The 15,796-nt window shown below is 35.6% G+C and overlaps 1 protein-coding gene across 2 annotated transcripts in view; it reads right to left on the reverse strand.

Moving 5' to 3' along the window:
* The window catches only part of GABRG3 (gamma-aminobutyric acid type A receptor subunit gamma3), a 297,135-nt gene that overhangs the window by 264,820 nt on the left and 16,519 nt on the right, over positions 1 to 15,796 (reverse strand). For both annotated transcript variants that reach the window (XM_031605275.2, XM_031605274.2), the window contains exon 3: positions 14,188 to 14,255. In XM_031605275.2, the coding sequence (XP_031461135.1) occupies positions 14,188 to 14,255 (68 nt within the window). The remainder of the gene's footprint in view (positions 1 to 14,187; positions 14,256 to 15,796) is intronic.

Here is a 15,796-nt window from a genome sequence, read left to right on the forward strand (position 1 = left end):
CTGTGTAGCTAGCACTGCAAAAAACACAGACATTTTCAACTCAGTGTTCACTAACAAAGACCTAGCCAATCAATATACAGCCATAACAAACAACTGGAATTTTTGCAGCCTGCAAAACAAGTGTCAGGACAGCTTCTGTGAGCTATAAATTAAAGTAAATACAACTTTAAAGTGTTTATAAGAACATGGTGTAAAAATATTCTTCTGTCACAAAGCCAGCTGGGAGTGTCAGAGTAACCAAGGCAAGCAAACACCTCCTTAACTTGAAGGCATATCTAGCAAAACCACAAAAATGGAAACACTTCCCTTTGCAGTACATCTTTTATTCGCTCCATTATGAAGCATTACCTGCATAACATGTAGGACAACAGCAGATATCCCTCCTCGTTTGAATGACTTATAAAGATTGCACTGTGTCTTGCATACCTGGCAAAAGAATAGTCTAAATGTGCCCACTGGTTCTTTGCTGAAGAAAAGGTCTGACAAAATTTTATGGCCACAGCCCATAAAGGGAATAACTGGCAACACTAAATTGCTTATCACAACACAAGAGATGGAAGATTGCAGGTGCAAAGTGATTCTGTCATTTCCTTCCAGAATCTACAGGCAAATGAACAAATCCTTTCAGCAGGGCTCTCTTGGAGTCTGTGTTCTTTACGGAATTATAGCATAAAAGGGGCAGAAAGGGCCGTCCTGCCATGCATTTAATGCATTAATATATGGATCTAAGCCATTCATCTGTATAGCACAGTTGAAACATATCAGAAAAAAAAAACAAACACTCAAGTTGCAAAAGAACCTGCAAACTTCAGAAAATATTTCAAATTCTACATCAAGAGCAAAGGAGGAGCTATTCCTCTGAGCGACCAGATCCCTCTTCCTGCTTTCAGCAGTTAACCTGTTTAGCAAGCTTAGCATGGCATACAAATTATAATAGCCTGATCAAATAGCATTTTGATTTTTGTTGAGGAGTGAATGGTCTCACCTTAGAAATTTGTTCTTTCACTGCCCTCCCCAGCCAAGGACAAAATCTAAAAACATTTGTTCTCACTTTGAATTTGGGTTCCTCGTTAAAGAAATAGGTTAATTTATCGTATGAAGTTGTAATTTGGGAACTGATCGGTGTTTTTGGTGTTAACAGATTTTGTCTGTGGGAAGGTATTTATCAAGAGAAATCACTGGCTTGAAAATTTAGGACAGCTATCATATCTAAAAACTTTTCTTCAACCACAATAATTTCTTTGCATCAACCTTTTCTGTGTATTTAGAGCCAAATATGCCTTCAAAGCCATTAGCAGAGACTAGAAAGGAAAGGAAAACAAAACAAAATAAAACATGTCATCAATGCAAAGGAGGAAATAAACAGTTGCTTACATGTAATAGCTCAAAAATATAATGAATAACACTAGACTGAAACAAGACATGCTAAAAAAAGAAATAAAAAAAAAGAAGAAGACGAAAAAAAAGAGGGAACCATGAGTGAAGGAGACTGCAAATTTACCACAGATATCTCTGTGGTACAAAACAAAACCCAAGACCCCAAAATATCAACATTGTCATATTTACTTCAGAGGCTTTCTAAAAATACACAAAATTTTTGAGAGGAAAAAAAAAAATAAAATAGGTTGGGTAAAATTGAGATGCAGGGAAAAACAACACTGATCAGCTGAAAAGCTTTATAAAGTATAATCGGAAAAGCAGCAGACCATGTTCCAGGTCCTGCTTTTCAGCTACAGGTTGAGTAAGCAATCTATTTTGGATGGAAAACTTTCTTTGTTCCACTCAAAGTGGAACAAGAAATAATGGCTAGTATTAGAATCAATCATTGTTATAATCTTTTTTACAGGATTTCTCATACTGAAATAGTTTAGGACTGCACCCGTAGGCTGAGTTTGACCATTTACAAGAGTAACATTAAAGAGTACAAGCTGATGTCATAATGCACTAGTTTTAAGTAAACATGTGAGCAGGAAATAAATTTACCCAGAAAAATCTGTGAAGCTTTACCTGCAACATTTGTATTCTCCTAACAAGATGTAGAATTTACCATATGACTTCAAGCAAAATACACTGAATCTTTACCTAAACTGGTACCCTTTCTATTAAATCAGTTTTCCTTGGCTAACAGAATATTTAGAGAGAAAGAAAGCAGAAAGATTTCTGTTACTCTTTGCCTCTCCACAGTCACAGCATATAATATGTTACCTGGAAATATATTTATTATATTATTATACATTGTCTGTAAGCCTCTCCCTTCAAAACATAGATTGTATTACTTTCCTCATCCAATTTACTGATCACAGTGATTTGCTTATACCATGCCTATTCAGTAGATGTATTTTCCATTATCTATGAGAATATGCAACAAACCTCATAAGAAGGATACCAAGTACTTATGGAAATAACTGGAATAGAAAGCAATAATAATTTAAAACATGCTAATTACTCAGCTTCAGTAGCACTCCAGCCAGGAGGTATAAAGTCCTGCATTCAAATCCTGTCTCTATCAGGAAGAACAAGAATCCTCTTTGATGTTAGAGACACCTGAAGACTCTTCTGATGGATTTTCCTATCCATTCTCCCTACTGTATCCCTCTTCCACCCCCAGCCCTGCTCCGCTCTTTCTTTTTATCCTCAGTTTTGATTTCTCAATACTCTTCGGACCATTCCTACTCATTACGCTCAGCCAGTCTCTCATTCTAGCTTCTACCTTGTTCAAAATAGCCACATCTCAGACAGTTCTAATCAATTTACTTTGTGCATTTCAGCACCTGACTCTATCTCCAATCCCACGTACACTGCCATCAGGGAATTCCCTCCTCCATGTTGCCTTGGTGCAGCAGAATCACTAGCAGCACAGAATGCCATTCTTTCCAAACAGATGTAGTAGCTCAAATGTAAGCTCTCCAGGCCCACTTTCAGAATGAAACATATGCAACACAGGTGGAATCAAGGGATTTAAGATACTAAAATAGTTTTTTCTCTCTGTGGTGCATGTGCAAACAGACTTGCAGGCAGATTTTCACAGTGACAGCAGAAGGCATCCCCAACATACAGGAAACACATCTTTCTCTCCCTCCTCCTTTCCAAAGCCTTGACATTTTATGTCCTTTCTAAGGAGTGTGAGGTAGTACAGCTCAAGGAGAGGGTTGCTCATTTTTCAGTGAGAAAAAACAAATGTTTCTTCCTGGTTTCCTTTCAGAAATGGCCAAACTACTTTGTCTCAACCACTCTTGACAACTGCAAGCTTTGTGATAATTATCCACTAGGAAGGGGCATACATCGAATCTTCAAAATATTCACCTGAAAACTGGTATTTAGAGAGAAAAATACCACATAGACATTCAATGAAGTTCTAGCATAATCCTCATCTATTTTACAAATATAAATTTTCTTGTAATTTTATAATTCAGGATAGATCAACTGAAACAAATTACTAGCTACTGTAATATTGCCTATAGTTTTCTAAATAAAAATGACTTTATTTTGGTCACGTTCCAAAAAATACAAAACAAAAGCAATTGGTGAATTAACCCATGGAAGGGTTTCAGAGTGTGAATGAAAATGGAAATCAGTATGCAAAGTTCAATTAGACACAAAAATAATGAAGGAGCACTTTCAAACCAAGTTACTGACTTTGGCTTCCATGCAATATTCAGTTTAAATCAGATCACTTACTTAGAGACTGACACATTTTTTACATGTGTCACATTTTAATTTAATGAAGGTTCTGATCACTGAATTGTATGTCATTTTATTTAAACAGTTTTATGAAGACTCTTAGTAACTCCATATCCGTGGAGTGTTTGAAATTTCAGAGATGCTTATCTATGCTGTCAGAGCCTCCATATATATACAGAGCAAGGCATATTAGCAGAAAAGGCATTTCCAAGTTTGGATTGGAAACTAAGAAAATAGGGAGGTTTTTTGTCTGAAAAGTAAATCAAAGGTTTTTCTATTTTTATTTTTATTTTTTCCTACTTGATAGGGTTCACAGAATAGTAGAATATCCTGAGTTGGAAGGGACCTGCAAGAATCAAGTCTAACTCCTGATTCCACATGGGGCAAACCAAGCATCTAAGAGCAGTAAGTCCAAACACATCTTGAACACTAACAGGATTGGGGCTGTGATCACTTCCTTGAGGACGCTGTTCCAGTGCCTCACCACCCTCTCAGATACCCTCTCAAGTTTTTTATGCAGTTTAATACAGATGATACAGCGCAATGCTAGCAAATGTGACTGCCAGTAACGGTACTTCTACTCAACAGTTGGACCCCCACTGCTGATTCTCCAAGCATAGTCAGCTTTATTAACAGATCACACTGACTCCATATTTTAGCTGCTGACTGTTCTGGTGATGTATTTTGAAAGAAGTCTCAGTCCCAAACACTGCTATGTCAGCAAAAGTTCTGAGCATAAATCTGGGCTAAACTGAAAAATGTTCACGAACTGACCAGTCAATGCATCGCCTTCTTTGTCCTCACTAGCTAGAATATTCAAATACTACCAGTTCAGGCAGACATTTTGAAATCCAGAACAACTCCTAAGTAATTCCTTAATCACCTTCCCTTTGCAATTTATTAATCTAGCTGTGCCACAATCCAGTTAGGTGAGTTCCAAAATACAGATCTACATTCATGTTTGTAAGGAGTTCTCCTGGGTTTTCTACATTCTACTTTCACTTTGTTTATATCACTTTTACGGTATCATCCAGACAGCAAAGAAATACTCAGGCATATTTGCATAGATACAATTTCAGATACCAGAGAATTAGAGAACACATTGTGGAAAAAATAATGAAGGTAAATTTAGTAGCTTTCAGGTGACTGCAACTGGACAATTTCCTCATTATTATTTTTGTTTTGCTTTTTATTAAATAGGGTCTACAAAAGAATTTTATTAAAGACTTCAGTGTTATGCATGAAAAACTAAGTCAGTGCCTAATGGCTTAATTGGAATTAAAAGTAACTAGACGAATTAAAATTCTAGAAGCTTCAGCCTGTGGACTAGCATTTATGGACCCATTTCCATTTGTGTTGATGCAGTCTGCCATTTACATCAGGTGAGAATCTGTATCCCTGTGGAATTAAGCACACAGCTTCAGGCACCAGGCAGATCCTTCTCTGCAGTGTATGTCATGTTTATTCAGCCCATCCAACAGAGTAGAAATTCCCTGTAGAAATGTATTGGTGTTTGTCTTTGCCTTTTCCAATAGTGCAAATTAAATGAAAAGACAGAAGTCAGTGAGGATCCAACATGTTCTACTACCAAAATAAACTTGGGTTTACTTTGGACCTCATTATTATGAGCCTTTCCACGTGGAATATTTTAGAACTTGGATTAAATTTATGTTTGGCATAATTCCATTCACTTCCTGAGAGACTAATTTAGCTCTTTTATTGTTAATGCCATTTCAAATGTTATGTATAGGTATCAGCATAAGTCAGGAACAGAGACAAAATCATTAACTGTGTTTACCTAGATCTTTACATATACCTTAATTGAATCACAAGCAAAAATGATTGCATGAACTGAATTTATCCAAAATTGTTTGTCTGATTTCAAACCAGCATCAAGATGAGAAGCCTACATCATTTTGACCAAACAATATAGCTTGATAGCTCATCTCAATGTCTAATGAAGTAATGTTTGCATAATGCATGAAGCCCAATTTAGGAAAATTGGAACTGCTTTGCCTTAAAGATCGCCAGATGTTTAGTGAGCATGTGATCAAGTGACAATTTCACCCAGAGAAATGAAGATCTTGACTGAAGCAGAAAAGTAAAACAAGAGGAAATTTTTAATTTCCATTTACAGTGGGAAAGACCAAACAATACCTGGGTGATCTCAATTTGTCAACCACCAAAAGCAGGAAAATTAAGTAACTGACATCATTAGAGAAAAAGTTGCCTTATTACTGTACAATAACCTCTGTAAATCAAAATGATAAGGCCATACCTTTCTATAGTTCACACTCCTGATTGCCTTGCGATTCACCCTCAGACTACAGGCCCTTCAAGTAACAAAGAAGTCATACTGAGCCTCTTTTCATTCTTCACCTTGATGAAATATGCACCCGGAATTTGCAAGCACTGAACTCTCAAGTCTGATGTATGGAGTCTATGTAAGCAGATGGCCATTATTTCTTTGCCTCAGTTACCTTACCAAACATGAACTATCCCGAGTCTACTAGCTGCTATTTTCAAAAATAATTTTGAGAGGTGAGGTCTGAAAACAGAGTTAATTTATTCTTATTCAGTAACCAACACTGCTAAAGGAAAAAAAAAAAAAAAAGAAAAGAAAAAAAAGAAAAAGAAAAGAGCACAAAATCCTGGGCACTCATGCCCTTTTCTTAGTCTGAGAAGGACACTGAAAACTTCAAGCCCGTTGAAAAGAACTTATATCTAACATATTGTTTTTGCCAACTGGTATTTACAACAGAATCAGAAAAAGGTGCAACAGACAAGATTATCTGTCACAAGAGTGACAGATAATCACCACTTGCAGAGATTAGCAGGAACATAAGCAGCACTGAGACATAACACCAATGCCAACATTGAGCCTATGCTTTATTTATTTCAACAGAATTAATGAAATTTCATTTCCAAACTACTTCTTGTTCTAAAGATATTTAGAAATCTCTCTCAAGGATAAGGATCAGGAAGTCTGAAATTACATGACTGTCTTATAAAATGTTCTCAAAATAGTTTCCAACCATTTTTTTCTTTCCTCATGTTACAGTTCACTATGATGCATCACATTTGTTCTGATTCTCCCAAACAGTCTTCACAAGAAGTTTTGGCTTCATAGAAGGATATTAATTCAGAAGTGGATTAGATGGCAGCTTGATATTCACTGCACTTATGTCAAACATGATAAAGCACTTGCATGACCAAGAGCTTTTCCATTTTACTAAATATATTTTCTCTTTAACAGCTGACCTAATTTCCTTCCTTTAAATCACGTTTTACTAAACCTCAAATCACAACAGGTGCAACAACCCTATTACTACAATATCATTTTTCACGACAAGCATTTCTGTGGAAGAATTCTTACATGAAATATGAAGTATTCTCCAGATTTCATCCAAATTTCTATTCTTACCTATATTGAGTATGCATTATCTATGTAAGGAAAATATCAGTGGAACTCAGGCTGATATAAGTATTTAAGAACCATCAAGATTTTTTGGTATTTGGCCACTGCAGGGAAGAGCTTGATACCTTCCTACCTTTGTGAACATAGTCCTTCACAAATCACATGTATGAGAATTACAGTGGATTACTCTAGCTATGTATTTAACACCTCCCAGGTAAAGGTACATGACTAAGTTCCTAAAGCATTTTTGAAAATCCTATTATCCTTGCAAAACATGCCAAATGCAACTCAGAACCAGCAAGAATCTGTTCCCAAGTCTTCCAAGGAACACAGTTTCCTAGGTAAGTTCAAAACACACAGCTTCTCGGTGAGCACGAGAAACAGTCAGAAAGGGAGGCAGTAGTTTCTTTGGTTTAAAAATCTCACAACTCCTTTGAGGAAAAAACTATGAAAACATATACAGAACCTTGTAACTGTCACCAGTTTTGGCCACATTAAAGTCTCTTCCCCATGTCAAGAAAGTAATGAATGAAGATTACAGTGATTTATAAGGAGAAAAATGTATGACGTTAGCAAAAGTGTGGAGATCTTTGGATACAAACATCTTCAGAACCCTGTAGACTTTCCTAATTGCAGAAACTTACTTTTTAAAATTTTTATGTTCTGTGTAGTCAGTCACTCAGCAGAAATACCTTATTTGTACTAGAAAAGGCATGTCTTTGAGTACTCAAGAGTCAATGGACTTGGAAGGAAATGATATATAATTCTCCAAGCCTTATTTCTCAGCAATGAGGCAAAAAAGGAAATTATATCTAATTAGATAACAAGCTCTCATACAGGAGGAAAAAAATATAGGCTCTTCTGAGTTTTATTCATTGTAAGTTATGTGGAAAGAATCCTAGAATAGCTTAAATTGGCAAGGCCCTCTGTGTCCATCTGGTCCAACCCCTGCACAAATAGGGCCACCCAGAGCAGGGTGCCCAGGCCCACATCCAGGCAGCTGCTAGGGATCTCCACAGAGGAGACTCCACAGCTTCTGGGCAGCCAATGACACTGCTCCATCACTTTAGGGCATTAGAGAAGACCAAAAGTAGAAGGTGATAGATAAAAATAATACAGAACAAACATATATTTATATCCATTGCTCATTTTTTCCCTTCAGCTTCCTCCTTTCCATTCTAAGTATTATTTTTGAGACTGGATTAGCCTCAAACAAACTCCATGATGGAAGGTAAGGCATAAACAGATTTATTTCAGTTTACTGTACCTACCTTCCACATCCATTTCCATATCCATGCATTGACTGAGCTTAAATCAACAAAAATGAGTCTGTGATTTTGATTTATCAGCAAAAATTCATGCAGCTTTATAGTCTCCCATAATTCATATCCTTTTAACTGCAGTGCTCCAAGCTTGATGATAGTATATGAATATGCTTAAGAAATAAGTATAGTAACCCGATTATAATCTAGCAAAATACTTAAGTTTACCATTAGTACTGTAGTTCTCCTAAGTGAACAAAACCATTAAAACTAAACTTTAAAGTAGAACTTTAGTTCTGCTTTAAAAACCAGGCTTGTTAAATCTGCAGGAAAAGATACAAACATCTTGAGGCATTCCTTTATTCTAGAGATTACGTGAAATCACTAGCTAGGAAACTTACCTCTCAAAAGTAACAGGAATTTTCTCCAAACACAAGTGCTGTACAAACAGATCAGCCAAGACAGAGGGATACATTAGAAAATGACACCCTAGGTTAATAATGAACACCAGGATATCATGCCTGCGCTCAAATACTGTTTAGCATAATCTTTGAGAGGCAAAAAGAATAACATTATATAGAAGGAGATGCACAAGATGGTGAATAATTGATTAAATTTGGGTTTAAATTAGCTTTGCCTTAGTATGGAAAGATTCACCAGGTTAAAGTTTCTATAGTTGTAGATGCTCTAATAATTACTTTTAATTCTCATATAAATAGAGTCTAAAAATGTGCAAGAAATTCAGACTTCATTATAAGCTCTGGAAATTATTTTAGACTAGTCTCCATTTCAAGAACATTCTTTTAAATACCTGTCATGCCTAGTGGAGAAATAAAATGAGCATATGAGAACTCTGATGTTCAAAGAATTCTATCAACACATTAGGGGACAAAAGAGAGTAAGGACTGTCTTTATTCTACAGCACTTAATAAAGCTACTTTTTTTTTTTTTTTTTTTTTTTTTTTTTTCAGCACTGAACAAAAGGAAGCATCCATAAAGATATCTGACATAGGTAAGAGGGCAGACACAAAAGAATGAAATAAGAATGAAATAATGAAACACAAGCAAGAAAAAATCTAAGAATTACATCTTCAGATTACCTGAGACCAAAGAGATGGGCATATATCCAGCAGATAAGCAATTAACAGTCTTATCAACAGCTACATACAGTTGCTAAGTTTGTTTCTCATAATGTTTCTTCAACATACTTTCTCTACAGCAGCATTAAAATGAGGTTCCAGTTGCTAAAAATCAAGCTTCTTCCCTCACCACCAGCTTGTGCTTCAGCTTCAGATTCCTGTAGCTACTCAGTTAAAAACATAAACCAAAATACTGGTATGCACACACACATTTTCATCCTATTGAAATTGAATACTCTGTGTAATCTGAGCTTGTTTACATTTCTGTTCTACAAAACTACTCATGAGGGACTACTTTTCCCCATCATTTGCATTCGATTCCCACTTTGTATACTGACATGGTCTCTCTCCTTTTTCTTTTACACACAAACAGTTCCTACTTCTGTAGGAAAAAAAAAAAAAAAAAAAAGTTGCAGGGAGCAATGCTACTATCTAAGTTTTATGAAACAACTTCCAAAACACTTCCTGTTGTTGACAAAAATTGGATTGTTGACAAGAACTGGAGCGTGAATTTTAATCTAAAAGCGTATGCTTCCTGGACATAATTTTGAATTGTGCCAAATAATACTGTGTTAAATAAAATGATATTAAGTATAAAAATAGAGTGACCTTGAATTCATACATTTGTTTCAAAATATAAAGCATAGAGAAAAAAAGAAAACGGAGATTTCAGATGAATTTTCAAGTTTAAAAACATGACTTAGAAAATCCATATTACCAGTGGAAGTACATTCATTATATTTACAGATGTATTTTTAAATACCAAAAAGTGTAAATGATCGCAATAGATATGAATATTGCATCCTACAAATCTCTGTCTCTAACAACATTATAATACAAAATGACAACTAGCAGATTTCTGTAACTCACTTTAAAAAGAGATGAAAACCAAAATAAAGGGATAAAATATGAACATGGGAAGGACTGAATTGGCTTTAAACATTCATGTGTCATTCACAACAATCAACAGTTTATGCTTCTTTCAAATCAGCCCAAACTCTTTAATAAATATATTAAAATATATATATTATATATAGTATATAAAATATAATACATTTTATATATATATAAGGACAGGTGTTGGGATATTTAAACAGTGGATGGCTTTTATCTGTTAGAAACCCACCTCGAAAATTATAATGGACATTCAAACATCTCAGAGGAATCTTTCATGCCACAGGCAAAATAAGAGTGTCCACTATCTGTTCAGAAAAACAGTTTCTTTTGTCATCATAAAGACATTAAAAACTATGAGTTTCTAGTAGAAGAGCACTTGCATTAACTTGCTACAATCAGTTGGTTTTTCTGTGTTGTTTTTTTTTTTTCCCCTGGAGAACTTGAGATTCTAAAAAGCTATTTTTGAAAGCAACTGGAGAATTGCTCACTGTTGAGGCCTTTGTGAAAAACAGAGTAAACCCTCAGCAAATACTCTTTTGAGTCCCCAGAAAGCAGAGTCAGCTGTATATTCCTGCAGACCATGTCATCATTGGCACAGAGAACATTACCTTGATTGCAAGCCTTTTTAAAGTGATCCCTAACATTTATTCCCCTTGCGGCACTTCTGATCTCACTCTAAGATTTCTTTTATGTCAGGGACATAAGCATTCAGGTACAATTTATCTGTGATTTTGCTGTAGTTAAGTGTCTGGGATCAACTATCCTTTTCCTGACAATTAAAGAAATAGTGATATATTAATATCCATACCCAAGTCTAATTGTTATTACAGCAAAATAACTGGCAACTTTAAAGGTCTGCTCTACAAAACTGACTTGAACATTCAATCAAACATACACTGAATGGATAGCCTTAAGGAAAATGATTTTACTTCCTAGGTTTCACCCACAGGATTAAAAGTACTGATGAAAATTGATAAGAAAATACACCTGCAGAGTTAGACCTCTGGAGAAGCTCCCCATGATTTTCCCTCAGAAGTACTGCAGATTAAGAAAAAAGTGATAGAGCCAAGGGCTAAGTTTGGAAGTACATACACAGCAGGGAAGTCCTCCTTGTACATGTTGATGATCTCACTCTTGAAATAGAGGAGATGGAAATCAATGTAATCATCTTTTTTTTTTTTTTTTTTTGCTCAATCAACTACCAACGTGCTGAGTTACTCTGACAGAATAGCTCAACTTTTAATAACAATTTAGGGGAGAAAAGCAAAAAGTTCCTGTCCTGCTGAGAAATATAGAGGAAGGTCTATACATAGTTTCTCTTTTTTTTTTTTTTTTCCCATTCCCTGAATACTGTTCTAAATTCCGTATAGAATTCCTCTCCCTTTGAGAGTTCAGATACATGATAAGAATCAGACTGAAGATGGTCACTTCCTTCCTCTTCTGCTGATGCAGGTAATTATCAGCTACTGTTTCTGTTCAGCTGTTTGCGTATCCATGATCCACTGTTTCACAGGCTATATGAAACAGTGCTTTAGATAAAAATAAATGAAAATTTTTATTTTTAGTTCCAAATACCATGTGGGCTTTTTTTGTCTTTTTTTTTTCCTCCCCCAGTATAGCACTATGGGGCATACTGTAGTCAAGCAGTTGAAATTGTAGGATGAGTAAGGATGAGTAGCTCCACAGAGCAGTTCTGTCACTGAAGAGACAAGTCATCTTTCAGTACCATAACTTGTAGATCTATGAACATAATTTCCCATATTCATGATAAGTTTGAGACTCAGAGCTCATTTCTCTCATCTAAGTTTCAATAAACTCTGAAGAAAATGAGTACAAGTTGAGCCTGTGGACAAAAGTTTGCTTTATTTATGTGCCTAACATTAAGCTCCTTCATCAATAATTAGATTTGACAATTGAAGTGAAGTTCAAAAGTGCTTAGCTAGTTCACGTTCATTTCCAGTGAGATCTACTGTCCACAAACTAGGACCACTTCTACAGTTCTATACATTTCCATTCAATTTAAATACAAGCTTTAAGCAGACTTGAATTCTTAAAACTATAAAATGCTTTTTATTTTCATTCATCGTTATTCTATTTACTGTCTTTCCCTTACAGCTATACTATCATTTTTCAGTTTTAACCAAGAAATATTCCAACATTATAGTGTTACTGACTATCCCATTAAGAACACTGACTATCAAAGAGATACAATTTGCATTCCTTTAATTGACTTTTTGTTGCATTTTTTCATCTTGGTGCCAATGGATAAAATCTACTCATGTTTTGCCTGTGCCATCATAATCATCCTCCAAGAACAACTGGTTGTTTCTATTACTTTTTCCATCTTCCTACCTGGAGCAATTCCTATCAAATGCCATTTTAATTAATATTTCACATTCACTTCTAGCACCACGAAATACTAGGTAAAAGATAATTCAAATAAGCAAAAGAGAAACTGCAAGCATCTTCGCCATTGTCCCTATTGCTTTTGAACTGAGTATCCAAGCAAATGGAAGCCATAAACACAATTGTTCTTCACATAAGTCTTTCTTTTGAGGACTCACTTTGGTACACAGCTGGGGAAAGGCAAGATAGTTACCTATTTACCAATTCAAGAATGAAACAGGTACTCCCACTGCTTGGCATTCAGTGCTTCACATAAAGAAATATGGCTAATATATTTCTTACTCTTTGCATACATGCTCAGGTTGTTCTCAGCACATAATTTGTTCTGTCTTTACTTGCCAGATTTCCCATTTCCAGAGGCAAGAGGAGTCTTACCCCAGCCAATGATATGCTGCAAAAATTTGCATTCTCCTATACACATAGACAATAACAATCAGCCTTAGTGGTCAAACTTCAAATTCAGAAGCATTTGTTCCAGAAATACAAGACGTACATGCAGCACAAGTATTGGATTCATCTATCACCATTTTACCCACCAGCCTTTGGGTATCAACACAGACATCACTAAGCCACTGCTTTGATGAGTTGGTATAAGAGCCTTACTAATAAGTAAAGACATAAACAAGCATATTTTCTGATTCTCCATTTCCAAATTCTATCAAAATAAAAATCAAACTAGTTTACAAAGACTTCTGCACTGAATTCCGAGTAGAAATTGCATTGAGAACTCACAGTAACTCATACCCCTACAGCTAGATAAACATTCAGCTTTCTTTCTAAATCTGAATGTGTTGCTGTAGAACTAGGAATGTCTTGGAGTTAATAAGACCACAATAATTGATCAACCATCATCACAGTATTATGCAAACTTTTCAGTTTTTCCAGTCTCTACACATGCAGTACAGCTATGGATAATTCCTTCAAAATTATAGTGTAAGGCAAAATATTGTTGATAATTCAGTGAACAGAAAGTGACAACTGAAGAAATGATGAATTTAAAATCAATACACTGATAACACATGGTGACTCTTCTAATGCTGTACTGTGATGCTCTGTATATCTGACTGACTCTTGAAAAAGCAACACAAGAATTTTCTTGACAGTAACTTTCTTTTATACTTATTTTTCCCTGTGACTACTACTTCACCAATCAAGATCTACCAGCATGTTATGGTAGACAACACAAAGCACAACATAACTTGAGGATTTGTCCCTTAAAGAAATACAAAAGAGTCATCTGAAAAAACAGTGCTACAGCTGAAAACAGAACTAAATCAGCAATCAGTGCAACTTATCCCAGTAGTATTTATTATCTTTTTCAAAAGCTAGCACTGATGCCGAGACAAACAGTCCAGATAAAAACCTTTGTTAGCAAGGCACTTACCATATTTATTGATGATACAGGACCAATGCTGTTGACATAAATGTCAACATCAATAACTGTTGGTTTTACTGTGAAGGAAAAAAAAAAAAAAAAGGATCATTTAATATTATTTTTATTTATCAGAAAACATCATGCCAATCACAGTCACTTTAAACATAAGGTTTATTCTTCAGCTAAAATCAGGAACTACTGAGAAGTGAGGTTATGTATTTTTAATGAAGACAACATTCTTTTCCTCCTCCCCAATAAAAACTGCCACAAGTTACAGCTCACAGCACATTATCATCATGATCACAATCTACCTCAGTGGCAATCTGTTAAAGAAAATTTTAATTGCCAAACACAGAGGCTCAAACTCAAAATTCAAGATGCTGCACTATTTCTAGTTTCACATCAGTCATGCATCATCTTCCATCTCCTCAATATTCACATACTTTGGCATGCTTGTTCCACAACAGAAAATCTTTCTAGATTTTCTCATCTCATTAGCTCTGAATAAAATCCATTTCACTAAACCTCAGCAACTTTCCTCCCTTCAGTTTAGACTCTTTCCCGCCAGCTCACATAGCCTTTGCACTCATTCATCTAATGCTCTTTGAATTTCATTTGGTTTAATCAACTCATGTTTTTCACAAGGCATTCCATGTTTTCAGACTTCCAGAGTTTAATTCAAAGACAAAGGTCAGGACAAGCTCTCTTTACCTTAGGCCTTGAGAATTTAGATTCCCTTCCGCATCTTTAGTGTCAAAATACCAACAGAACAGTTGCTTTGTCTAAAGCTTATGAAGCCTTGGACACAAAGCTGAAGGCAGATGGGAATTCCACATATAAAAATGAGTAATTTTTGCCTCTATCCTCAAATTTCAGACTAATAATGAGATGCTGAGGAGTTTTAAGTATCCAGAAAGATCCATGATTCTGAAAAAAAACATATATATGGGCAAGCTGGCTTGTCATTTAAGACTTGGAGATGTATTCCCCTCCTCGTGAAGACTACATCTAATGTTTTAAAAATAAATAAATTTAAAGAAACTTAAAATGGGCACAAACAGTCATCACAGATGACAACCATTCTCTGTAATTCATGAAGCACAAGTCGTGGACTGCATGTTGACAGGATATTAGGGACCTGTTTTAAGGTCATGGTTTAAAATTGTCTGCAATACTGGCTTATAAACTCAGATCTTCCCTTCAGCAAAAGAAATCTGAACTCAGCTACTCAGCTGAACAAGCACAACTGATTAATGCAATTCTAATTGTACCCAGCTAATAACTAAATAGGAGTCTAGCAGCTTCTGGTAATGAGACTTGCCTCAAAATGCAGTAATAAATGTCATTACATAGGAACTGGTAATAGCAGGGAACTGTAGCTCGCTCTTTTACCAAGATAACACACACTGAATAAAAGGCTCTGATCTTGTTAGGACTTAGGAATACATCCAGATGGAAGTTCAACACCAAGAAGTCCTGACAAACACTAATGAGACTAGATGCAGTGATGCACACTTGCATGCAACTGGATCTTGGTAGGATCAGGGATAAAGGACCAGAACACAGTGCTTAGAGTCCATCTTTGTTCAATCACTAGAGTTAAATACATAAACAGATT

The sequence above is a fragment of the Phasianus colchicus genome, chromosome 1, assembly GCF_987193195.1.
Source record: "Phasianus colchicus chromosome 1, bPhaCol1.hap1.1, whole genome shotgun sequence".
Classification (NCBI taxonomy): Eukaryota; Metazoa; Chordata; class Aves; order Galliformes; family Phasianidae; genus Phasianus; species Phasianus colchicus.